Below are 26,348 nucleotides of genomic sequence, written 5' to 3' on the forward strand. Positions count from 1 at the left end.
GCAAACTCACAGTTATTAACAACCACACCTAAAATAAAAACAAAAGCAAACTAAGCAGAACCACAGAAATGGAGATCACATGGAGGGTTATCAACAGGGGAGTGGGAAGGGGAGAGAGTGGGGAAAGGTACAGAGAATCAGTAGCATAAATTGCAGGTAGAAAATAGACAGGGGGAGGGTAAGAATAGTATAGGAAATGTAAAAGCCAAAGAACTTATAAGTATGACCCATGGACATGAACTATAGGGGGGGAATGTGGGAGGGAGGGGGTGTGCAAGATGGAGTGGAGTGAAGGGAGTGAATTGGGACAACCGTAATAGCATAATCAATAAAATATATTAAAAGAAAGAAAGAAACAAACAAACAAACAAATTTTGCAGGCTAGAAGGGATTGTAAAAAATATTCACAAAAAGCAGGGACCTATAGCCAAGATTGCTCTACCCAGCAAAGCTATCATTTAGAATCAAAGGGCAGATAAAGAGCTTGTCAGACAAGAAAAAACTAAAGGAGTTCACCATCACCAAACCATTATTATATGAAATGTTGAAGGGATTTTTTAAAGAAAAAGAAGATCAAAACTATGGTATAGTATAGTATAGTATAGTAAACTATAGTATAGTGGTAAAAATATATATCTATCAACAATTGAATCTGAAAAACAAACTAAGCAAACAAGATCAGAGACAGAATTATGGATACAAAGAGTGTTTTGATGGTTGCCAGATGGGGGGGGTGGGGAGAAGGGGAGGAAGACGTGAGAGAATTAGGAAGTACAAATAGGTAGTTACAGAATAGCCACGGGAATGTAGAGTACAGTCTAGGAAATGTGGTAGTCAAAGAACTTATACACATGACCCATGGACATGAACGATGGTGTGGGGTTTTCCCGGGGGAATGGGGGTTGCTGGGTGGAGGAGAAAGGGGGAAAATCAGGATGACTGTAAGAGTATAATCAATAAAATATAATTAAAATAAGAAGAAAAAACCAGAAAAACAAAAACACCATTAAGCGCAGGGGAAATACCACTTTTAATGAAATTGTTGACATTGCCCAACAGTTGTGTCGCCCATCTTTAGCTAGATAACCCTCTGGAAGGATTAAAGGGATCCTGGGGACTGCCCAGTCTGTGGGCTGCGACCCTGATGGCCACCACCCTCACGACGTCACCGATGACGTCCGCAGTGGCACTGTGGGTTTCCCGGCTAGTGAACAGATACAGAGGGAAATATTTCACTTAGAGGTCATTTGATAATAAATAAACATATTTGGTTTTCCTCACACTTTCACCCAGTTCCCATTTTGAGATGTATGACAATAAAAGAAGGCAAGACCCCTGCATTACCAGGGCTCAAAGGACCCCAGGGAAATGAGTCCAACCCCTTCATGGCACTGATGGGAAGACCGAGGCCCAGAGAGGCCCAGGCTTGCCTTGTTCAACTGTTTCAGAAACTGTTGGCACCCATGCATGTTCCCTCTGCCTACCTGCCCTCCCTGGAGGTCACCTGCAGGCAGTTCCTGGACGGCTTCTGACATCTCCCCACCTCTCTGCCTGAGGGCTTCCAGACATGCTGGAAGAGCTTGGGAATTGACACCCCCAGTAAGGACCTTCCCCACCAACAAGAGACCTGCCCTAACCAGTGTGGCTCAGTTGGTGGTTGGGTGCCGTCCCACAAAATGAAGCGTCGCTGGTTCGATTCCTGGTTGGGACATAAGCCGGGATTAGAGGTTCAGTCACCAGCCCAGGTGTGTATGAGAGGCAACCAATCGGTTTCCCTCTCACATCGATGTTTCTCTCCCTCTTTCTCCCTCCCTTCCCCTCCTCTAAAAATAAATAAAATCTTAAAAATAAATAGACCAGAGTTGGTGGTAAAGACACCGATTTCTTCACTCAATGGGACAACTTGAAGGCATGTTCTAATCTATCCGCTCGCTCTCTCAAAGGTCTCCAGTAAGGTAAGCCCTGATCCACAGGCAGAAAGCGCCTCCTTGACACACCCTTTCCTGCTTCTTAATCTTCTGTTTAGCTTCCCTACTCCCTCCTATGCTTCCTGGGATCACTTCGCAAAATAAACTGCTTGACCCCAAACATCTGCTTCAGGGAAAATCAAATTGAGACTAGAGACCTGAGCGGAGCTAAACTGCAGGTCTCCGCGCTCCTGGACCAGTGCTCTCTCCTCCACTCCAGGGTTTCTCCTCAGTGGCACTGTTAACATTCTGGACCAGAAAACCCATTGCTGTGCGGGGCTGACCTGTGTATTGCTGCGTGTTTAGCAGCACCCCTGCCCTCTAGGCACTAGAGGTCAGTAGCACCATCCCATTGTGTCCCTTGAGGCACAATTGTCCCAGGCTATGTCCCTTACAGGGTCCAGATAAAGATTTCCAAGCCCTAAGGTTCTCTCTGCTTCCCTATTACTTTTCAGATCATGTAAATAAAACACTGGGATGTACCAAAAAAAGAAAAAGGAAAAAGGAAAAGAAAAGGCATTTTTTTATTAGACATGAGTGGAAGAACAAGTATAGACACTGGGGGCTCAGAAGACAGCTCTGTCCCCGTTGAGCGCAGAGCAATTGGGTCTCCTGGGTAAACAGCCCGGCCTCGGGGCCAGGGTGTGGTGCTGACCACTGCCACCCTCTGGCCTCCCCTCGATGGCCTGGCCCATTGGCCACTACAAAGCAGGGGAGTTAGACCCTGATGAGGGCTTCGTGGGTGTGTTTTCTAATATGCGGCTGAAGGCCTGGGTGGAACTCCAAACACTGGGAAGCAGAACCATTAAGTCTCCGTCTTCCCATTCCTATCAGTGTCCTTTCACCCTTCGTGACCCTTTCCTTCCCCGAGACTGGAAGGCTCCTGAGTCAACCAAGAGAAAGAGGAGAGAAGTAAGAAGCCATCACCCAGGATGTGTCCTGCTCAGTCAAGGAGACTGGACAACGGGGGTGAGTCCTACTCCGCTTCTTGGCTGGGAATACAGTAGAGGTCCTGGGAAGGCTGTACTGCCCTTCAAAAGGAGTGATACTCAGAATATTTAGTTAACAGGCAGTAAGTGCGGCAAGGACACGGACCGAGCAGAATGGATACGGGCTGTAGACAGCCGCAATGTCATGTCAGCCTGCCCCGACCCCCAAACCATCTGCCCTGCCCACTCCCTAGCTCAGCCCCTAGGGCCAGCTTCCCAGTGAGGGACCACATCTGCAGGACCCTTGTCTTGTCCATGTGGCATCTGCAGTGCCTGGCACAGGTCTGGACATAGAGCCAGAACCCAGGGAAGGAATTCTAATGAATGGACAAGGAGATGGTCCCTGGTCTGGCAGAATCCCTGGTCTGGAGGGTGATGAAGGCAGGCTGGCCCTATTCTTGGGAAGTCCCGGACTGAAGGAGGAAACAGAGCCTTGGTCCTATGGGGGGCTGAGGGTCTGCAGTGGAAGCTAGCTCAGGGGCGCTCAGATCCAGCCAAAGGGCCCCCAGTGGGGGGCACGGTTAATGAGATAGGGGGAAAGAACCACCATCAGCCCTAACGTATTGTCCTCGGCAGGGGCAGGGGCCCATGGCAGGGAGGAAGGCCAGCCGCAGAGGCACAGGGACAGAGAGAGCAAGCCCCAAAGAAATGAACACCTCGGCTCCCCAGTCTCGTGGGCTCAAGTCCTAGCTCTGATCGTCGGGGTCCAGCAAGATGGTGGTTCACACAGGCAAGGGCTGGCCGGGAGCTAGTCTTGCGAAAGCTGCACAGAACTCGCTGCGAGAACCCCGGTTCTTAAGCCCTCTCCTTCAGTGAGGCCAACCTGGGGAGAGAAGGATGAAAATTGGCATTTTTCTAAGCACTTATTATATACTAGCTGTTTATCTCACTCGGTTTCACAACGGCCCTATGGTGATGAAATTACTTCCTAATATGGGGGTAGAGAAAAGCATCCCCATTTTACAGACTACAAAACTGAGGCTTGAAGAAGGGAAGCCACTTGCCCAAGTCTCCTCACTCTGGAGCTAGGGCTCTTATTATCATACATGCTTCAATAAGAGGCATCAGTGAAATGCTGGGAGATGGATACCTGGTTGGGGACACCGATTTGTGTTTGGTGCCTGACTTTGATGGACCGAGGATGACAATTCCCCAGAGAGACCCAGCTCCTGCCCCTCCCTTCCCCCACTCCTCACACAGGCCACCCATGCCACCCCTGAGGAATTCCCAGGGGAACAAGGATCAGAGGAGGCTTCCTTCCCAATGCTACTGGCTCTGTCCTTTGCCATTGGCAGGTTCAGCTAAATAGACGCACATCCTCTCTGCCTGAGAGCTGGCAGGCTCAGCAGATTGCAGGAGACTCCCGCACTAGGGGAGAGTTTAGGCAGACCGAGGGGTGGTACACAGCCACCCTAATCCTGCCTCGACTGCGGGGGAGTGATTCCTTCTCTCTGAGCAGCCAGCCTGGCTGACAGAGCTTGCCCATCCTCTCCTGGGGAGTGCTGGAGCTTGGGCCGCATCACCTCTGCCACCCCTCAAGGCCTGGGCTCTCCCCTGCTTCACCCAGCCTGGGCTGGAGTGGGATAAGAGGAGCCCCAGGACAGGGGATGGCCCAACTGTGGCCACCTCGGCCCATGTGTGCCCTGATCCTGGGGAGAGGTCTCCCAAGCTAATACACACCCTCTTGACCGACTCTGCCTCCCAGATACTCTGCCATCTCCCCTCAAACCACAGTACTGAGCTCCTACCTACTGGCATGCTCCTTCTGGGTAGGGGCTGCCTGGCTGAGGGGCAGTCTTCCAGGTTCTGGCGCCCCCCCGCCGATAGGAGCGAGTGCTCTCGGAGCTGGAAAGCAGGGAAAGGCCAGTGTGACCCCGATGCCCACAGAGCTCCCCCGTCCCCAGAGTTGAAAGGGCTCAGGTGCAGAACGAGGCTGGGGGGCTTAGGATGGGTGGGTAGAGTCCACGAGGCCCCCCAACTGGGTCTATCACAGGCCCCAGAGACTTGGAAATGACCTCTAGAGAGTAGGAAATTTCTGCTGTCTACTCCCCACACTCCACACTGAAAGGGTTTGTAAGGAAGAGAGGACTGCATCCTGGGTTGAAGGGGAAGACAGTGAAGACCCCACTGACAGCCTCTAGAACAAGCCACACTGATGGGACTCAGTCCTCTCTACTCCAGCTTCAGCTTTCTGGGTCCCAGATTCTTAACATTCCTGGCCAGACTCGGGAGCAAGTGTGTAAAGGGGAAAGAGGCCCAATCACCCTCCACTCAGGGTCTAGTATATCTGTACTAGTCATGGGCTTCAGGGCTGGAAGGTATCCCAGTCTTCAGGCAAACACAGTTTCGAGGTGGGGAAATAAATGGATGCTCAGAGAGGTCAGGACACTTGCCCAGGTTGCACAGCTGGGCTCTCACCAACCTGAACCTGACAGGGGGGTACATCTCCACAGGGGTGGTTCCAGATGTCAGGCTGGGTCGGGAGGTGCTCGGAGCTTCCAAGAGGCCCTCTTCAGAGCTGGGTGGAGTTTGGTTGCCACCCCCAAGTTCCACAGCACTCGTCAGGCTAGAGGAGGAGGACGCTGGACTGCCCTGGCCCTCAGGGACCCCAGGAGGCTCTGAGCTCAGGCCGGGGACTTCGGAATGATCTGGAATCAGAAATGGTAAAGTCTGTCTTTATCTTGTATTCTGCTCAATTTCAAAGTGATCTTTGGTCTCTAGGTAATCTCCCCACTCCCCACTCCTCATCTACCTGTCCAGGGCTCTCCTTCAGCTCTTCCTCATCACACTGTAGTCTTATCCACCCATGGCATTCATTCACAACAGCCAGGGCCACAGTGGTACACTGCTTGGCTTCTGCTTATACGCTCTCCTCAGTCTGGGCTCTCCCGCTCATCCCTTAGGCTCAGCTCGGAGGCCGTCCCCACCACCAGGAAGCCTTCCCAAACTACCCTGCAGTCCCAAGAGGACAAGCTCTCTCCCTCTCCTGAAATCTCAGAGCAAGCCAGTTCATTCATTCGTTCAACACATAGTTCTTGGAACAGCCAGGCAGCCGGGCACCGTGCTGGGTGCTGGAGAAGGGGTGGTCAACAGAACACTGAAAGTTCCTGTCCCCTTGGGATTCATGCTCCCTATACCGCATTCCGGTGTTTGCCTCCCCTGCTTGACTACAGCTCAGTAGCCCTCAACGGCCTCAAGACGTAGTAGGTGCTCAATGAATGCTTCTCTCTCTAAGTGAAGCATTGACAAGTTGGGAATAAAACAGACCTGGGTTTGAATCCCACATAGGGGACTTATGTAAGTTACTTAACATCTCTGTTCCTGTACTTGTAAGGGGGAGATGATAACCCCCACCAGTGAGTGATATGGACTAACATATGTACTCTGAGCTCAGTGCCCAAGCACACAGTAGGCCCTCAATGAATGGCACAATGAGCAGTTTTCTGGGAAGCCAACCATACCTCCACTGGTATGTCCCGCACGGCCTTGGACCATGGCCCGAGAAGGGTTTTTGACCGGTAAGGGTGGAGGGCAATCCTCACTCTGGCTCTGAGGGGCAGCTGATCCCAGGCTGGCGATGGCCTCATAGGTCTTGTTGCTGATGTCCATCCTCCCGCTGGCACAATGGCCCTGGGCCGGGGCCTTCAGAGGGCAGCCCTGCTGGGGCAGAAGTGTGGGAGGGAGGACAGCCTGGTTCCCCAGCTCAGCCCCACCCCTCCCCACAACAGGCCCAATCTGGTTCTTTCCTTCTACTGTCTAGAAGCCTGAGAGGCAGGGACTGGGACCCACCTTCTCTTCCTCCTCCTCCTCACTGTCAGAGGCAGGCTCTGTAGAAATTCCCCAGGAGTAGTCCACATGCAGAGGGAAGATGAGGGTCCCTGCCTGGGCCTGTTCCAGCTGCCAAAAAGAAAGCCTGGACAGTTCAGAGGGTCAGGGCTCAGAGGAGAGAAGGTCAGGGTACCCCTCCTTCCCTAGACCTCACCAGCTCCACACACTCCTTGTGCTGCTTCCTCCTGGCGATGTCCAGAGCTGTCTCTCCATCATCGTTCACTGCCAGGGGTAAAGGCAGGAGTCATAGTCAGGGTCAAAGCCGCATTAGAGCTTAGAGATTAAGATGGGCCTCTGGAATCAAACTGATTGGGTTTGAATCCTGGCTGTGCTACTTCCTGGCTGTGTGAGCTTGGGACTTAATTTTCTCATCTATAAAATGGGTATGATGGCCCTGGCTACTGTGGTTCAGTGGATTCAGCACTGGCTTGTGCACCAAAGGGCTGCAGTTTCGATTCCCAGTCAGGGCACATGCCTGGGTTGCCAGCCAGGTCCCCAGTAGGGGGCACATGAGATGCCACCACACACTGATGTTTCTCTCCCTCTCTTTCTCCCTCCCTTCCCCACCTCTCTAAAAATAAATAAATAAATAAATAAATAAAATCTTTAAAAAAAATGAGTACGATACTTGTAACTACCGACCAGGTTGCTATGAAAAATGAATGAGTGAATATGCGCAGAGCACTGGGCGCATTACCAGGCACATGTTACACAGTAAGTGGCGGCTATTATACTCACTACCATTCAGGTTCAGCTCATGTTTATTTGGTTAGGTACTTTCAGCAGCAATATTTTCTTTTACCCTCTTAGCAGGCCTTAGCAGGATCAGTGGTATTATTCCCGTTTTACAGAGGAGGAGGCTGAGGGTCAAGAGCTGAATGGACAGACCCCACAGTCTCACACAGGTGGTCAGAGGCAAGCCAGGATTAGGACCCACGTCTGACTGTGAAGTGTGTGCTGGTGACCAGCGCTGTGTCTGAGAGAAAGGCAGGCCCCCCCCTTCCCGGCCCCCGAGGGGCAGTCAGGTGTGGGAATCTGACGGAGGAGGCCTTGGGCCCCACCTGTGCCAGCGGAAGCTCTTCCTTTCAGCAGCAGCTTGAGGCAGTCGGGTTGGTCGTGGAGAGCGGCACAGTGCAGAGCGCTGTTCCCATCGGCAGCTGTGGCGTCCAGGTGACCCCTGGGGACGTGTGGTCAGGGAGGAAGGAGAGGAATAGAGAGGTGAGGGGTCAATGTCAGGGTAGGAAGAGGAGAGGAGAGGAGGGAGGGGGAGTGGGAGAGGAGCAAGGCAAGGGGTCAGTGTGAGGACACGAACAGACAGGCAGGGAGGTTCTCACCCATTTTGAATGATGAAATCCACCAGGGGCAGGGAGGCCTGGGTGGCGACTCTGACAGCCAAGTGCAGGGCGAGCTCTCCGGGTGCCTGAATACACGTCCACACCTCTGAGTTTCCCCCAGTTCACTCTCCCCCAACCCAACACTACCCGCTGGAACCCCTGCTGCCTTCCGACACCTCCAGATAAGAAGCTGCCAGAATCCCTGCGAGGTGAGACTGAATGGACAGACCTCATGTTTGAAAGGAGGTGAAAGCCCATCCCTTCATCTCTTCCTTCAGCGGCTCTGGTTCCTCTTGCCCCCAATCGAAGGTGTTTCCCAAACTTGGATCTTAGCCCTGGGCCCCTCTCTCTGCTCCTCTCCCTGCTGCCCAAGGCCTCAGCTAACCTCATGCTTTCAGCTGTCACTCAGTAGGCTATTCCAAGTTCTTACCTCACCTTCATGCTGCCCGCTCACTGCCCACTGACAGCCCCACAAAGATATCAGACAGCTCGCAGACATGCCACCCCATTTTTGATGTCAAATCAGTCAGCAACTCCTGTTGATTTTATCTTTCAAATGTCTCTGATCGCTCGCCCCCTTCGCATAATGTTTGTTCCTGGAAAAGCCATACACGGGCCTTCCTGCTCCAATCTGACCCACCTTTCTCCCCTTCTAAGGGTGTTCAAGAAAAAAATGATACTAATGATCTGTTGCACACCTATTGTGCACCAGGCCCTGCACATACAGGGCTTGACTCTCATTTCAACGCTGTGGGCACTATCACAGACCTGTTTGACAGGTGAGAAAAAACTCAGAGAAGTGACCTGCCGTGGACCGCACAGCGAGGAGCGGCCAGAGCCAGAACTCTAGCTCAGGTCCGCGTGACTGAGCCTGCGCTGTTCCCCATCTGCCCCTCTGATGGGTGGGGCTCCAGCAGATGTCCGAGGTGGGCAGCAGGGAGTAATAGCTGGTCCCGGGGACCGGGGAGTATGTGAGTGTGGGTGGGTAAGTGGTCCGTGGAGGGGTTCTCACCTGCCCCTCGGGCCCCAGCAGCAGCTGTCCGAAGTCCTGCCCATTAGCGAACGCCTCCAGGACAGACAGGAGGTCCCGGTTACAAATGGCCATCCAGAGTCTCTGAGGCTCGGGTGTGGACCGCCGGGCAAACCTGTGTTCCACATACTTGGCCACAATATAGTCCCTGCGGGCACTCCTGCCAAAGACAACCATGGGATCTCAGAGCAAAAGCAGTTTCCACCCAGCTGAGCCCTGGAACCATTCCACAGGAGACAAGAGATCTCCTCTCCCATGAATCAGTCCTGGACCCTTACAGATCTCCCCTGACTTCTGGTCCAAGATGCTTCTGGGACTTTGGGAGCTGGAGGGGCAGAATCCCCAGCCAGGACGCCCTCCATCTGAGAATCCCCTTACATGTCACTGTCAGCTGAGGGCTTAGGGCCTCCGTGTGAGGGCAGCTGGGCCTCCATGACCTCATTGAAGCGTGCGTTTCCGATGTTCAAGGCCAGCTGGAGTCACAGGAAAGTAAGACAAAGTGGTTAAAACAGTGCCCCCTGGAGGATGAGCCCCCAGAGATACCCACTCCCCAACTGTCCCCTTTTCTGGCAGGTCGCGATCCTGCCTCACCTCACCTCAGCCACACCCCTCCTCAAGCTCTGGCTGAGCCAGTCTGCCCAAGCCCGCCCCCTGCTCTAGCCACACCCCGAAACCCCTCTGTCCCGCCCCACCCTCACCAACAATTCCGAGGGGCACAGCAGGTCCAAGGTGAGGGACTGCATGCGTGAGAATCGGACGCCCAGCTCTCGGTGGACGCCAGAGCACTGGATGCAGGTGAGCACGCCCAGGTTGGTGCTGAGCCACGTGGGGTCTGCAAGGGAGGGCAGGTCCTTCCTGGAGCTGTGGGCCCCTCCCCTCCCCTGCCGCCGCCCTCTTCCGAGGCCCCAGTCCCGGACCTGCAGCCCCGCAGTCGCAGCACTGGCAGTTCCCGGGCCTGTTCTTCACCTCCTCGATGAGCAGCTTGGTGAGATCCTGGAGCTCCCCGTCCAGCCCAGCGCCCCCCCAGGGCCCCGGGCTGCCGCTGGGCTCCCCGAGGAAGGCACTGCTCAGAGCTTCGTCCTTGCTGTTCTGCAGCACCGACACCCACCTGTGGAGAGTGTGCCCGGTGGTGTGGGGAGAGTCTGGGCCCTGGGGTCCTGCCCCTCAGGCTCCCTGGCTCCACCCGCCCCACCCAAGCTGGTGGTGGGGAAGCACTCACGCCTCACACTCATGTTCATCCTCCGCCTGGAAGTGGTAGGTCCTGTTGTCTGTGGGGAGAGGAGTTGTCTGGGCCACAGAAGTCCTGCCGGCCTTCCCAGAGCCGGTGGAGCCCACACCCAAACCACTGGATCCAGGCGGAGCCCTAGACCCTGTGGGCCGAGGCTCAGCCAGCTAGGAGTGGGCCGGTAATGGCAGTGGCCAGCAGAGGGGGCAGTGCCTCAGCAGTGACCTACAAACACCTACAAAGTAGATCCCAACAAGGCTCTCTGTGTGCCGCCGGGGTTCCAGGGTCAGGGAGCTCTTCTAGGGCACAGGACCCCACCCAGCTTAGAGGCAGTGTCTCCTCTGAACCCACTGCCACCACCCCACCTGGTCCCACAGCCCCCTGTCTGGGCTCCCTGCTCTTCATCTCGTCCCCTCGCCCAGCCTGCACCGGCTGCCAGATTGTTGCAGCGGAAGGTTCTCCTCTCCCCTGCTCCAAGACCCGCCTTGGCTCCCTACTGCCAGGAAATAAGGTCCATACCTTTAAGAGGCATTCCTAGGCTTCATCTCCTACTACTCCTAGGTGAAGCCAAACTGGCCAGACTTACGCTCCTGTTTTATGCGTGTCCTCATGCCAATCCTGTCTCCTGAAACGCCCTCCCCAAACTCTCCTCCTGTGTCCTTCAAGGCTCATGCCCCATGCTCTCTCCTCCAGGCAGCTTTCCTGACTCCCTGCAGCAGGACAGGCGCAGGCCTTCCCCCCTTTCATCTTCGACAGTGCTGTGTCCATCTGCACCTCTCTTCTGCACACCCCCTCCCGGGCCTCCAGTCACACCCCTGCCAGACAGGGCTCCCTAAGGGTGAGACCTAGGCTGTTCTCAGCCCCCGCCTGCCCCAGCAAGGGCTTGCCCTGAACTCCAAAGGATGAAAAGTAAACATGTTGAAGTAATAATAATTGCAGAAGCCAAGTTACCCAAATCCATCTGACTGTGCTTCACTGAGTGTCCGTAGCAGCTGTTAGATAAACAGGTGTGGAATTGGACACAGGCCCCTAATCGCTGCTGCCTGGTTGCTAACAGGTCTCTTAGAGAAGCCTTGGGCTGTGGGGAGGGGCCAGGGACTACTCACGAGTCACCAGGTCAAAGCACTTTTTCTCCTCGGGGTTTGGCCTCACTTGGCACGTCAGCAGGGTCAGCTTCACCGGGGGCCGGTTTATCTGTGGGAAGTCAAGGGTGGAGGGCATACACGTCACCCTCTGGGCCTCCCAAACTCTTGAGGCCTCTGTTTCTCAATCTGTTAAATGGGTATAATCCAGTTCCAGTTTCATGTCTTCCCTCTCCCAGCACCCCAGGGTTGTAGAATGGGGGCCAAGACGAGGCTGGGAGCTTTGGGTCCTATCTTTCCCTTCACAGGGGTCTCCAGCAACCTGGATCCAGGTTTGGGGGCTGGTCTTAGAGGAGAAGGCTTGACACTTGTCCGCTCAGAACACCAGGAAGAGAAAGGACCTAGGGTGCTCCGAGACCGCCCTCCCCCCACCCCCGGGCCTCACCATGCTGTGTGAGATGGTCAGGCAGCCATACTTGACTCCGCACTTCCTTTTCTGCCAGACTCTTCGAATTCTAGGGCCCAGAGGGAGAGAGAGACTCAGTGACCCGAGGCTTACACCAGATTCCTCTGTGTCAGAAAAGAGTCCTGGACCAGTTCTCCAGCCCCAGCCACACCTCTTCACCTCTTCTGTCCCCCGACTCCTAAACCCCTCCCTTTTGGGGGCCCCCTTCTGGAGGAGAAGATGCAGCTCTGCCCAGAAGTGGCTCCCATCCTGATGGGGGAAACAGCCTCGCTCTCTGGGAATCCTCATTCTGAAGGGGACCATGTGACCTTGACTGCCTGAGAGCTTCTAGTCTGATGGAGGAGACACAGCCCCCAAATTAGCGCACTCCTCGTCTGAGTGGAGGCACGGGCGCTGGACCACAACAGACGGATTATGGTTAAAGACAAAGTGAGATAAATATTGGGACCCCAGAGACACAAAGAACAAATCCATGCTCCAAAGCTACGTAACACTACTGTGAATATTAATTGGTTTAACAGTTATTCTTCTCTGATAAAAACTGATTAGAAAGCAGAAACATGAACACATCCCATAGAGGACTTTGCATTTCACAGACTGGTTTTTTTACACCAGGGAGCAAGGCACAGGCGACACTTTCATTTCCAGGTATGTTCAGTATACAGTAGAGGTTGAGAGTGAGGTCATGGAGACTGTCTCAGGGGTGTCCAACCTGTGGCCCATGGGCCACATGTGGCTCAGATTGGCTAGGAATGCGGCCAGACACAAAATCATAAATTTACTTAAAACATGATGAGATTCTTTTTGTGTGTGTGATTACACGTTGCAATGCATTTACCGTGTGGCCCAAGACAATCTTCTTCCAGTGCAGCCCCGAGGCGCCAAAAGGTTGGACACCCCTGGCTAGGACATAGGAAGTGCTCAGAAAGTGTTAGCTGCTGCTATGGTTCTTCTTTTAGAACAATCAGTAACTTTTAGACGTTCCTGTGCCCAGGACTGTGATGGTTTTGCATTGCTGCAGTGGAGGGTCTGGGAATCCTCAGGGTTTACACAAATGATAAGAACAGTCTTTTTGGTCAGCAACTCCAACCCTGACACTTACTGTCTGTGTGGCTTTGGGCAAGTTACTTACGCTCTCCAGGTCACTTACCCATCACTTTTCTTGTATAGAAAGCCCACCTTCTCCGTCCCAAATTGCTTGTTGCCTTGGTGCTGGTGGATGCTGTAGCCACACCCTGAGTTCTTCCGGCTCATATTCTCCTGTTCCTCAGACATGCAAAGGTGACCTCAGGTTGGAAAGAGCACCATCCTGCAGGAGTCTCCCGCAAGGAGACTTAAGGGGACTCTGAAAAGTCTCCCTACTCTCCCCAACCCCCCACATGGTGTGCCTTGGGGGAAAGCATTCCTTTTGGGATGAATCAGGGGCTGACCTCTCTGTTTTCAAGCTGCAGCATCCCTCGGAGGGAGTCCCGGAGCTGGGTCAGCTTCTGTAGCTCCTCCTCTTGGGCTTGACGCAGCTATGGGACAGAGGACAGGACCCCATCATCAGCCAGCAGATGTGCCAGGTGCAGGGCCCAGGGCGGGAGCCTCTCTCTCTGGGCCAGGGACAGCTCTTCCACACCCACAGATTCTTCCGGAAGGACAGGGGGCTCGACCACGTGCCAAAGGGTGAGGCCCAACTTACTGCATGTACCGAGGCTGCCAGCTTCTCGATGAAAGGGGACAGGCTCTGAGCAGCCTTCCAGCCATCTTGGAAAAAGCTAAGAGGTGCGAGGCCAAACAAGGGACCAGAGGGAAATGAAAATGAGAGATAAAGCACAAGGTATGGGGCAAGGGCTCTAAGGGTTACCAGCCAGTACAGCCTGATGATCAGGAACAGGAGCCCTGGAGTTAGAGAGCCTGGGTCCAGATCCCACTTCCTATGTGTGTGAGCTTAGTAAACCTGAGCCTCAGTTTTCTCATCTGCACAGTGGGGATAATAACACTACCTGCTCACAGGGGTGCTGGGGGATTGAGTGAGATCAAGTGACATGTGGAGAGCGCTCAATGGAGAAGAGCTGTAACAAACATTACCCACAAGGGACAGACACACGGAGTCCTTGAGGGGCTGCCAGACCCTGGGCATGGGCCGTGTTCTGTGTTGCCTGACGGGTTTAGGGGCGAGGAGCGTCGGGGTAGGGCCGGGGACATGGGAAGAAACCTACTTGTGCTGGGCGTGGAAGAACTTGATGAGGCTCTGCAGGAAGTCAGGACCTTGCTTCATCTGGCTCTCCCCGGCTTTGAGCAGATACTGGGGGGAGGGCAGGATGTGCCACGTGAGCGGAAATTAAGTCCTTGGGACAAGGGGCTGTAGTCCCCTTCCCAGGCTACTCCTCTTGGCCATGAGTGAAGCTTGATGACATCACAAGGGCCACCTGACCAGGGCCTGAGCTGAGCCTGTGACTGGGCCCCTAGAGATTCAGGAGAGGCAGATAGGAAGACACATCCCTCCCTCCCCTCCCCTGAAGCAGCCGTTACCTCGCACATGTGCAGCTGGAAGACACGCCGCTCTCTGTGTGTGTCCTGGGCCACCTCCCCAGGGTTCCCTCCTGTCACCCTGGCCCGGTCCCTTTCCTTCTCCAGCCTGGTCCTAGGCCCCAAGGAAAGAGAGGTCTGAACATCTCTCCCCGGTCCCTTTCACATCTCACCATCCCTACATCCTCCTCTCTGCCATAGGCACACGACAGTGAGGGGGCCCTCCTGTGTGCCAGCTGCGTGGTAGGAAGGGGTACACAGTGAAAAAGGCACATTCAGGGAACCCACAGGCTCAAGGGGGAAAAAGACATGAATCAAATCACAGCCTTGAGGAGAGCGGTGAGGGATAAAATGGGGCACTCAACCTTTTCCGGCTGCTCAGGAATTGATGTTTGAGCTGGGATCTGAAGTCTGAGAAGTTGTCTTGGAGGAATCTAGGGCTGGGTAGGAGGACCAGAGCATGTGGCGGCCGGAGGCAGGAGGGATCAGGAGCCCAGATGGAGAGGGAGGTGGTTCCAGGTGAGCTAAAGAGGGGCCAGACCATGCAGGGCTAACTCAGACCCTGTCAAGGTTCTCGGTCTTTATCCCAAGAGCAACGGGAACAACTTCAGGGTTTTATGCAGGGAGGCGATGGGCTCAGATAAGGGCCAGGAGGGGAGCTGGGCCCCTTCTGTCTGATTTCACTAAAAGGGAGTTAGCACCATGTGGGCTAGAAGACGACTAATACCTCATTCTTCTGAGCGGGAGGAGCTTCCCATGTAAAGCTTAGAAAACCTTTGTTCTTTTCTTTGTAAGTGAAGATAGAAAGTGCTTCCTATCCTAGTAACTGAAAGTAACCTGGGCCTTCTCCCTGCAGATCACAAGGGTTGACTGTTTTTTCTCTTGGGAGGTGGGCGGAACTGTGTGTACATGGTTTCCTGGAAATCCCACACCTGTCAGACCACCCACCCCCAGCCAGGAGAGTATTTCCATCTCCCAGGCCGGGCGTGTGTGACCACGAATCCTGTAGAGAGGAGACATCTCACTTAACAGTTCTATGCCCGAGTGGGGGCCAGCCCTGGGCACAAAAGACAGACATGGGACACAGTACGAGCTGCATTACTTTTCCTCTTTGAGCCTCAGTCTTCTCATCTGGAAAGTGGGGACCCTTACCTGTACCCAGATGAGAAAAAGTGTGCAACAACCTTAGCCCATAGAATATACAACAGCTATTATTACTACAGGCCCCTCTTCGCCTCAGTTTCCCATCTGTAGGCTGAGGAAGCAATGGCCTACAATGGTCCCTCCTGGCACTAAAGCGCCAGGCCTTACTGGGGTCTGACCTCTGGGATCGTGTTTACAGGCGGAATCTGTACCCAGAGCAGCGCCTCAACCTTGGACCTAAAGACATTTTGACCACACAAGTCTTTGTTGTGGGGGCTGGCCTGTGGACGTAGGATTCTTAGCAGCATCCGTGACCTCTACCCACCAGATGTCAATCTCCCCAGTGGTGACAACCAGAAATGTCCCCTGGGGTGAGGGCAGGGGTGCAGTATCACCCTTGGGTGAGAACCCCTGCTCTAGGGCGGGGTTCTGCAGGCTTTAAATTTTTTATTTAAATTTTCTTATAAGTGGTTATTTTTCATTCCAAATGGGAGTTTGTGGCCGGGCGTGGAGTTGGGGGTAAGCGGCAGCTCTGTGACACGGGCCTGAGGATCGGGGCAGATGCTTCCCTTTGGATCTGAAGGTGAGCAGGAGAGAGAGAGGCAATGGCTGGGCCTGCAGTGTGTCAGAGACAGTAAACCCGGTAAGTCCGGCAGCTTGTCAAGCAGGCCAGGAGACTGAGTGGGCAGAGTGTCCGGGAGGGGGCAGGGGACTCTCCCAAGCATACATTGTTACTATTTCTTTCAGTAGTAAAAAATGAAAAATAAGTTAAATGTCTAGCAATAGGAAGGGGTTAAATCAAGTATGCTATGTCCCCACATAGGAATACCATGCAGCTCTTAAAAAGGAGGAGGAGGCTCTACATATACTGGCGTGGAGAGGTGTCTGCTCCGGAGCAAGGGGGCAGAAGGGAAGTCTCAATGTGATACAGTGGCTAGAAATGTGGATTCTGGGTCTGAGCGGCAGCTCCCTCCCTTACTTAATCTTCCTAAATCTTCCTAATCTTCCTAAACTTCAGTTTCTCCTTTCAAACAAGAGACGAATACTGCCGCGTTCTCAGATGACGTGATCACACGGGAAGCATTTACGGCCATTCCTGGCATAGAGTATACCCTGCAGGAAATGGCAGGAGCATGCTGATGCTCATGATGCTGATGGTTATAATAATAACTTCTGGTGATTCCTTTGGATGACTGGTTTACTATAGGGCACTTATTTATTTATCCAATATTTTAAACACAGGGTCTAGTGGAGATTAAAGGATGGGGCTGGCTAGCTCAGAATGAAGGTAAGCTGTGAAGTGTGATCCACGACTCCGTGAATTGCCAGAGCTCTGTCCCTCAGCCTCAGCTCTGAGGATTTGGAGACTCACCCTACAACATCTGACATAGCCACCTAAGATGACCTGAGACACCTCAAACTAATAGCTGGGAGTCGTTTTTACTCCACCTCCCCTGCCCCCCATCCACCCATAAAACAGCAACTCCTGTCCCTTTCCTGTCCTCAAAGGATCACCAACGTTTGTACATATGTCACATGATAGGAAGGTTTGTCTTTCCTTTGAAGGGAGCAGCAGCAGAAGGAGTGAAACGAAACAGCGAGTGAAAAGCGCTGGAATGCTGGGTACCGGGAAGACTGAGGTACCTGGAGAGGGGGGTGCCAGCAACTACACTGAGGAGATGCGGAACAGGCACTACGGGGGAGGGAGGAGCGAAGGAATCACAACAGATCACGCACCCGCCAGCCTGACCTTGAACTATCTCTCCTGTGATGCCTGTTCTGACCACCCCTCCCTTCATCCAAACAAAACCCCCTTCCTTTTCCACCACCCCTGTGCTGGTACTGTCCTTAAGGCTCTGTCACTTCGTGCTTTCCTTGCTTACTGAGCTACCTCTCCTCTTGCTTATAAATCAGGTGGATCCACCAAGGCGGGGATTGTGGTGGGTTTTCCCTCACTACTTACCTGCAGGCTGGGCATAACAGCACCTTTCCCTGCTAAGGGGACTAAACTGGTAACAGACGTAAAGGCCTGATCACAGTATCTGGTACAAAGGAAGCTCTTAAGTATAAGGATTAGCTGCTACTATTACTGATTTTTTAAGCACTCAAGCAATAGCTCCATTTTCCAGATGAGGAGCCTGAGATGATAAGTCACTTGTTCAAGTCACACAGCTGATAGGTGGTAGAGCAGGATTTGAACCCATGCCTGTCTGGTGCTAGAGCCCTGGGGATGGCCCTGGTCACCAGCGCTGTGCTCAGACTTGTGCCATCCCTCCTGCCCTGCTGCCTGGTTCCCCCAGCCGGTGATAGTCACAGTGCCATTTTTGATAGGTCATGGTCAGGAGCTATTTTCCAGAGGAGGAAGCTGAGACCCAGACGAGGGAGGTGACTGCCTGCGATCCCGAGCTGGTCAGGGGAAATGCTGGGAGCGGAGGTCTGGGCTCCTGCCTCTCAGCCCCTTGCCGTGTTATTCTGGTCCCAGTTCTGGCTCAAAAAGATGGCCAATAAGTACCTGTTGAACTGTGGTGCCCAGTGCTTTATATGCACTGCACTTATTTCTTCCCCACGTCAACCCTGCAAGGAATCCCTGGCTCTGTTTTGCAGATGGGGCAACAGACCCTCACATGGAACAGCCTTGGCTCCTGCTCAGGGCCTGGGCTTCCCTTCTCAGCAGCTCTGGGTGGAGAGGGAAACCTCCCTCCTATATGAAAAACCCAGGGACGAGACACCTGGGGGTGTCAGATACCTGCTGTCAGGGCCCTGGGCCCTTCCAGCTGCTACCCAGACTGGTTTGGTGAGAATGGAGTGGAATCCCTCATCGACTCATGGCTCATCAATGCCTCGCTGTACCTGGAGTGCTCCTGAAGGGAAACGGACACAGTCGTCTGTGCCAGGACAGGTAGCTCAGTCAATGTAACACGCATGTCAGGAGCCTGGAGACCATGTGTATGGCAAGAAGAATGCTGGGCTCAGAAGCTTTGGGTTCTAGATCAGGCCCTATTGATAACCCACTAAATGATCTCAGCCAGGCCCCTTTCTCCATCCATCACACAGAATCTTTTCTTTAAACGAAACCTTGTAGGCAAGTTCAATATATAAACCTGGTAAAAGCAGAGCTTGTTGGGGAAGGTCAGCAGGGTAGGGTTTATTCTTCCCATTTGGTACATGATGTCCCGAAAGGCCAAGGCCTTATTCCAGATAACTAAGGAAGGCCATGTGACCCACATGAAGTTATACAGAGAAAGCCTGTGTTGTCCACACCCTTCTCTAGGCCTGTGATGAGGGCAGATGGCCACGCCCATCACAGCTCCCACACCCATCACCGCAGGATCTACACCCACAGCTGGAGGGTAGATGAAGATGCCGGGAGGGAGAAGTCATGACTTTCATTCAGCCTGGGGGAGGTCCCCATGGCTCTGGGAGCTGGAGGAACAATAAAGCTCCAGGATCTACTTCGTGGCTTTGAACCTACAGAAATAATGCGTGAGAGCAAAGATTTCGTTCTGAGGATGCTTCTCCAGTGGCAGGGAGATGAAATACACTGTGGGTCATGCAGATGCCGGCACACCCTGCATCGTGTAAGGGATGTACAAGAATAGGGGATGATGTAGAGAGATGGTCACGATGCCCTTTTTCTCTTTTTAAGTTCATGCGTGTGCCCTGACCGGGATTGAACTTACAACCGTGGCAAATCTGGACGATGTTCTAACCCGCTGAATTTACCTGGCAGGGCCACGATGCATCTTTAACTACGAAAAAGATGACATAACTATTATGATGTCAGCTTTGTAAATATCTTTCTTTATATAGAGAAAAACAGCTAGAAAGATGGTAATACTTTAGCCTTGGAAATTAAGGATTTTCCTCCTAGTTTTTTTGGTAGTTCCTCCTCCCCCCACTCTTTTTAAGTGATAAAATTACTGTGCTACCCACAGCATGTAAAAAAATTCAAAGGACAGAGAAGTACTAGATACTTCCCACATGACCCTAATCCTCTCCTCAGGATAACTAAGCTTTTTTCTTCTTTTATTTCATATTTTCTAAGTTATTCATAATGAACACGTATAGCTTTTGCAAAAAGTAAGAGAAACAAATGTACAAAGAAGAGCAAACAGTGCCCTGAGGTATGGCGGGCCGGCTGGGCCCTGGCGGAGGGCTGGGCTAGGACCCGCACAGATTCCAGAAGGCAGAGCCCGAGGCATCTCCACTCAGAGGGAGTTGGTCACTGGGTGCCCGAGGCTCCTGTCCCCATGATGTCATCGGTGGTGCACATAAGAAGCCAGGGTATGACATCAACTCCCTTTTCTCTTCTATGTCCAACTAAATATTTATAGATACTACCTGGTGTTGCAGAAAGGGGATCAAGGAACACGAACCCAAGCCCTGCCTCTGCCTAGCTGTGTGGCCTTGGGAAAGTGACTTAACATCTCTGAGCCTCCAGGTCCTCTGTTAATGAGGACACTAATATCTCCCTCACAGGGCTGGGCGATTGTGAGGGTTAAATGACTAGCATATGGAGGTGTTTGGTAAAGGGTAGCTCTTGTCTCTGCCACTTCCAATGCCACCCAGCACGTGGGTCTCCACTAGCAGCATTCTGAGGTTACTTCGCAGTAGCTCCCCTTTGGTGGTCTTGTGGTGCGGCCCCCAGACTCCTATAGGCCTGGCATAAACCACCACCACCACGATGAACCCCACCTCCAGAAAGCAGGATGTCACACGCTTTTGGGCGTCACGTCCTGGCAGTGTTTAGGTTCTTCCCAAATCCAGCCTCCTGCTGCAACACAAGCGTCACTCTCCTGGACAAACCACCCTGGCTGCAACCACTTACATTTTGGCTTCAAAGTCCTTCCACGCCTTCTCCAGCTGTTTTTTGGAATCCTGTGGTTTAAAAAGAACAATTTGACCAAAGGGGCACTTGGGGTGTAACAGTACACTTTGCTACCTTTAGGGGAACCCTGCACCTGATCTCTTCCCATAGTTGCCAAGAATCAATTGGGTTTGGAGGGCCCAGGCCCAGGATGTGGGGAGATCTGGGGGGTCTGCCTGAATTTGCTTCCTTAGAAGATGGAGATTACCATGAGGATGAGGATTGGGGGCGGGGGTGAAGTTCAGAGGCCCCTCCTCCAGCTTCATCCTGCCATTTTCTCCTCCCTGGTCCTAGATCACCCTCTCAATAAGAAGGATACAGGTAGAAGAACATAAGCACAGAGAGGCTAAGAAATCTACCCAAGGCCATACAGCAAGCCAGGGTGACCTGGCTGATCCCTGGCCTAGTTTGCCTGGGCCTGGCTGCTCACACCCTCAGAACAGCCCTCACTTCCGGGTGCCCCAGTCAGCCAGGTGAAAAAGCTGCCAGTCTGGTTTGGGTGGTTCCCAATCTAGTGTCTAGCCTAGGGTCAGGAGGGAAGCCTCTGGGGGGAGGACAGCTCCTCCCCTGGGTCTTCTGGGGCAGCCTTTCCAGGGAGATTATTGTCACCTTCTTTGAGCTCCTCTCTGCCTCAAGCCAGTAGCTGCCAGGTGCAGAGAGGGCAGCCAAGCATGGGAGTCAAGAGTCCAGATCCCACACTGGCTCCTCCTGGCACTGACTGTGTAAACCCCGAGCAGGTGGCCAAACTCCTTGGGCCCCCACTTCCTCCACTGGGAATGATGGTACCTACAGAACCCACTTCATAGGGTTGTAGGAATTCCATGATCTACTTCACATAGGGCCCTGGCAGACAGTAGATCAGCCATCCTAGGCTCACCCCAGCACCAGGTCCTCCTGTCCTGAGGGTCAGTAATATGGGGTCACCACTTGCACTGTGACAGCCTCCCTTGGCCTCCCCTAAGGTTTCCTGCCCACTCCTGTCTTGCTCCATCCCACACCCTCTGGGTATCTCCCACCCCACCCCCCATTCCCACATTGAAACTCACCTGCCGCCCATCCCTCAGTTGCCCCTTCAACAGACTGTCCAGTGGGAAAGAGACAATGTTGTTCAAGTTCTGAACCTGGAAAAAGCAGACACCCCCATGCCCCACCTCAGGTGACCACCTGTCCAGCCCCAGGGCTCGAGTACAGGGAAGCAGCACGAGGCAAAGGACATCGCTGGGGGTCAAGGAAGCAGAGGAGAGAAAGGTCAGAAGGTGGGGGTGGGGAGCAGGGGATGGCGGAGTTAGCTTTCCGTAAAAGCTGTTACACCTGCCCTGGCCGAACAGCCTCAGCAGCTCACTGCCCCAGGAACATCCATGGTCAGCCCCATCTCTGTTCTTCTGCCAGGAGCACCTTCCTGCCCCTCTCTGACTCTCTGAAGTCCCCGTCATGACCACATGTGGTTTTTGTCTGGCTAGTTCCTCGCCTCCCCTTGAATGTGGGGAACCTTTTCCCTTGCTCACATGGGGTAAATACAGGAGTCAGAACTGACCAGAGCGTACCCCATCTTTAGGCCATAGTGGTTGTAACAAGAACAGGCATGTGACCCAAGCCAGCCAATCAGATCCTTTCTGGGACTTTCCTGCCCAAATCAAGGGAGAAAGACTGTGCCTTTCTCCAGGTAAGAGATGAACTGGGCCTGCTGGGCCATTTTGCCCACTGAGCAGAGACAGAGAAACTAAGAGAAAGAAGGAGCCTAAAGCCGGCTGCACTCCTGGACTTTCCATTGCAGGGGCCAACGAATTCCCCTTTTAAAAATTAACCTAGTTTGGGTCGAGTTTCTGTCATTTGGCAACCTCAGATGGCCTGTCTAATATTTCAGCCCACCTTTCAGAGTACAGCCCAGGTCTCCCCTCCTCCAGGAAGCCTTCCTGACCATGGCGTTCGTGGCCTACAGTGACCTCCCCTTGTCTGAGTTTGTGCCATGCTGTTGGTATTGCTTGGTATCATCCTGCATCTTAGTTCCTGTCTCTCCCACTAGACTGTGGCTCTCTGAGGCAGAGGCTGACTGTTTTCTGTGTTGCCAGCCCTACAATGCCTGGCAAACACCGGCTTGAGTGACACAGGGACAGAGAGGTAGACAAAGGAGGTCACTAATTCAGTTGAACTCAAACACTGTGAGACCTGTGTGTGTAGGTTGGTGCGTAAGGCACGGCTACACAGAGATATAATGACATATTACTCTGGAGTAGGCACTCAGCTTGTGTGGTCTTCATTACAACTCTGTGAGGCGGGTCCCCTTACTATCCCAGTTTTACAGAGAGAGACAGGGGGCTCGGGCAGATTGAGGGGCTCACCCAGGGTCACACACCTAGTGAGCAGCAGAGTGGGGATTCGAAGCCCCAGCCTAAGTCCAAAGTCCGGGTACTTAACCACGGAGCAAACCAATTCTTAGAGATGATGCAACCCTGTCAGCCCTGGAGGGCACTGGTGGGACTTGAGCCACCAGAGCTGAGAGCCAGTCCCAGGAAGCCTGGAAGGAGAGGGGCTTTCCTGGGGAGGGTACCACAAGGTTTGTGCTTGGGGCCAGACCACCTGGGTTCAAATCCAGCTGTCTGACCTCAGGCAAGTTGCTTAACCTCGTGTCCTAGTTTTCCAGCCTGTGACGTGGGGGCAATAGTAGAACCAACCCCACCAAGCTGTGCTCCAGGACTCAGTCAGTCAGTACACAAGGTCCTGGGGCCAGGCCTGTGCACGGGGAGAGCTCAGGAAGAGGCCTGAGGCCACTGGGTGCTGTGCAGAGCTGAGAGGCTGTTGAGACAGGGCAGGTTCTAGGCTTTGAGGACGAAGCAGATGTGGTTGGGAACGCAGAGGACAAAGAAGGTTGAGGAGAGGTGATGGCATAAAAACAGGAACCGCAGAGTCTGCGCTCTCTTCTCCCCAACCTGCTCCAGGGAGCCCTCCCTCGTGTGGGGTTCTTCCCCACTGCTGAGACCCCTCTGCTCCTGGACAGTCACCACAGAAGACAAAGAAGAGGACAGAGAGGGAGGAAGAAAGAGAGACGACAGGGGTGAGGAGCCACAGAGGAAGAAGAATGCAAGGGTAGGTCAGAACTAGAAAGGGACCTTAGGTCATGGGTCAAGAGACACTAGAGATCAATGACAACCTAGGAGAAGGGTGGAAACTAACTCTTTCCTAGCCAGGTTCTTAAGCCCCCTAGATTTGCCCTGAGCCTGGGCTAGAGGCTGGCTAAGAAAGGACCAGGGTCCTCACCAGGTTCTTGAAGAGTGCGGCCACCTCTCGGGTGAACACGGCCAAGTTCAGGAAGCCGGTGGACAGCTCATGACTGTTTTGGGACAGGTGGCTATTGCCTAAGGATTCCACGGCCTCTCGGTACTGCTCCTCGTTCTCCACGTGGCCTACGGAGATAGGGAAAAGAACTCAGAGTTGGCTTCAGGCTGGGGCTGGGGAAGGGGCTGCCTGCCCAGGCTGGGCATCAAGCAGGCTGACTCACCAAGGCCAGAGCTGTGGATTGCCCGCACTGCCTTCTTTACCCTCTGCAGGATGGCCTGGTCTCCTTCCAGGACCTGGAAGCAAACATGGACAGAAGTTTCAGAGATGCCCAGCTGGGAGGGGTGCCTGACTCCACAATCCCATCATCCAAACACAAAAATAGAGTTCCCTCCATAGGGTCCCCTTGCACCCTCTGACAAACATAAACAGACCCCACAGGAGCCCACAGACCGGTCACACCACTCCAGACTTGTCCCCAAGTCCAATGCAGGCTAAGTAAATGTGGTGATCCCGAGGTATGGGTGTCATGGGATATGCCAGACCTGGCTTGGATCTCGGCTCTGGCACTAACCAGTGTGTCAACCTAGACAAACCTGTCAACTTCTCTGAGCCTTGAATGCTCTGTCTGCAAACTGTGGACTCAAGGAGTTGCTGAGGGAATGCATGACTTTACGAGTACGTGCAAAATGCTTAGCGAAGACCAGGGAGAGAACGTGGACACCGCTACATTCTCAAAAGACACAGATGGGGGCAATCTTGTTCTCCAAATCCCAGGCTCAATAAGCAGCCATGTGAGGATGAAGGGACAGAGGCAGGATACCATGGGTGGGCGGTGAGATCAGAGAGGGAAGAGGGCACACACTTAGCACCCCACTGGAAAGGACTGGTGGGACAACATCGGGCAGCCTCAACGTGCAGGGGCGGTAGAACAAACAGCAGACCGGGGAAGGCCAGTTGTGATGGCAAGAAGCAGGCCTCACAGGCCCCTGGTGGGTTCACCCCATATGGAAACCACCCGTCTTCTGCTGGGGTGTGGAGGCTGCCGATCTCATGAAACCCTTATGAAATACATAGTTGAGTTGGAATGTGAGGGCTGCAAAGGGCCCACAGAACTACAGAGGACGAATGTGAGGCCAAGAGCAGGGAGGGCCGTGCCTAGTCACACGGTGGGCAGGCTGCATAACTGGGCCCAGGATAGTGCTCCATCCACACAGCCCCACCCTGACCCCAGCCCCACCTGTTTTGTCCAGTGACTAAAATGGGATCAGAGTTTCCTCTCCAAAGAGTTACTACACCGTGACAAGAGTTAGCAAACACATTGGAATGGCATCTCCAAAGATTCTAAACAATGCTCACGGAGGACGTGCACAGGGCAGAACTCAGGGGAGCGTTCTCAGAGCCTCGGACATGTGGGAATCGTCTGGAGGAGGGGGTCTGGTTTTGAAGCCCAGCTCTGCAGCCCCGATGCTGCGGGACCTTGGGCAAGTTGCCGATTCTCTCTGAGCTTTCTGATCTGGAAAGGAGGGAAAATAATGCCTCCCTCTCAGGCTGGTTATGAAGATCAGTGTGTATGAGATGATGCGCAGAAAGGGTTTACATGGTGCTAAGTGGAGTATGTCCTCCTTGAATGGTACCTGTGATCCTTATCAGCAGCTGCTGCTGATGATAAAAACGTCCATCAAATTCTGGATACTTTAACTATACAGATTAGAAACCTAATATTTTCCTCCTTGAGTATGAACTTGAGACACTTTCATGTTTGGAACCAGGGGAAGCCCATTGGTTCCGAACAGGGTTGAAGGACAAAAGTCAAGGACTTAGGGAGAATGGGGAGAGGGGCCATAATTGAATCAGCTAAAGAACTAAGACCTTTCTTCCTGGAGGGACAAAGACAGGAGGAGAGAATACAGACATCTCCATAGCTCCCAAAGACATGGCCACAAAAACCCTTGATCCCCACCTTGAAACTTGAAAAGGAAAAGCTAGGAGGTGATTAACCTAAGGAGCTGTGACTTCACTCCAAAAGTCAGTATGAACAAAGAAGATATGAACAAATTCCAGAGAGATCTAGAAAACTCCCTACAAGGTCGATCTGTGTGCCTAGCATACAGAAAGTGCTCAAAATGGTTTACCTAAATGAATGATAATCGGCAAAGTCCTGGGACACGGACAGGGAGGTCTACTAATTCCATGCTCTGGATACCTTTTAGGGATTTTCCTATCCCATGAGGCCCCTTCTCTGGAAACTGCCTTCCTCTGCTCTGGCGGTGAACCCTTGCTGCCTTGTTTGTTCTAGTCAGGGTTCACTGGGCCAGGGTGGACAGCTGCCCCAGGGTGGGCCAATCAGATTCTATCTCCAAGGAATTTGGAATTGGGCTCGGGGAAGCTAGCTAACTGATTGTAAGTGCTCAAGCTGGGACGTCTTACCCACCATGTGCATGAAAAAAGAATAAAGCAGGTATGTAGAAAGAAGCATAGGACACCTGCTGCTGCAGAAAGGCTGAAGGGCTGAAGGAAAGAGCTGCCCTGGTTTCTGGTAACTTGCCAGCTCTTGTTATATTGAGTATTCTGTCACTTGGAGCTGAATCTGGCTGTAAGTGGTACAGACAGGTAAGTCACCCTAATCA

At 53.2% G+C, this 26,348-nt stretch overlaps 1 protein-coding gene across 1 annotated transcript in view; it reads right to left on the reverse strand.

Annotated features, from left to right (window-relative positions):
* Positions 1-2,474: 2,474 nt before the first annotated feature.
* ASAP3 (ArfGAP with SH3 domain, ankyrin repeat and PH domain 3) overlaps positions 2,475-26,348 on the reverse strand; it is a 43,338-nt gene continuing 19,464 nt past the window's right edge. The window contains 25 exon segments of the mRNA XM_024554366.3: positions 2,475-3,779; positions 4,709-4,758; positions 4,761-4,801; positions 5,379-5,604; positions 6,418-6,613; positions 6,746-6,853; positions 6,939-7,006; positions 7,846-7,961; positions 8,119-8,204; positions 9,131-9,308; positions 9,527-9,621; positions 9,847-9,980; positions 10,066-10,256; positions 10,368-10,416; positions 11,480-11,567; positions 11,901-11,970; positions 13,072-13,181; positions 13,352-13,438; positions 13,606-13,681; positions 14,126-14,211; positions 14,439-14,550; positions 20,407-20,456; positions 21,492-21,566; positions 23,701-23,846; positions 23,942-24,014. Coding sequence (XP_024410134.2) covers positions 3,705-3,779; positions 4,709-4,758; positions 4,761-4,801; positions 5,379-5,604; positions 6,418-6,613; positions 6,746-6,853; positions 6,939-7,006; positions 7,846-7,961; positions 8,119-8,204; positions 9,131-9,308; positions 9,527-9,621; positions 9,847-9,980; positions 10,066-10,256; positions 10,368-10,416; positions 11,480-11,567; positions 11,901-11,970; positions 13,072-13,181; positions 13,352-13,438; positions 13,606-13,681; positions 14,126-14,211; positions 14,439-14,550; positions 20,407-20,456; positions 21,492-21,566; positions 23,701-23,846; positions 23,942-24,014 — 2,586 coding nt within the window. The 3' untranslated portion in view covers positions 2,475-3,704.

This window comes from Desmodus rotundus, chromosome 3 (genome assembly GCF_022682495.2).
Source record: "Desmodus rotundus isolate HL8 chromosome 3, HLdesRot8A.1, whole genome shotgun sequence".
Taxonomy (NCBI): domain Eukaryota; kingdom Metazoa; phylum Chordata; class Mammalia; order Chiroptera; family Phyllostomidae; genus Desmodus; species Desmodus rotundus.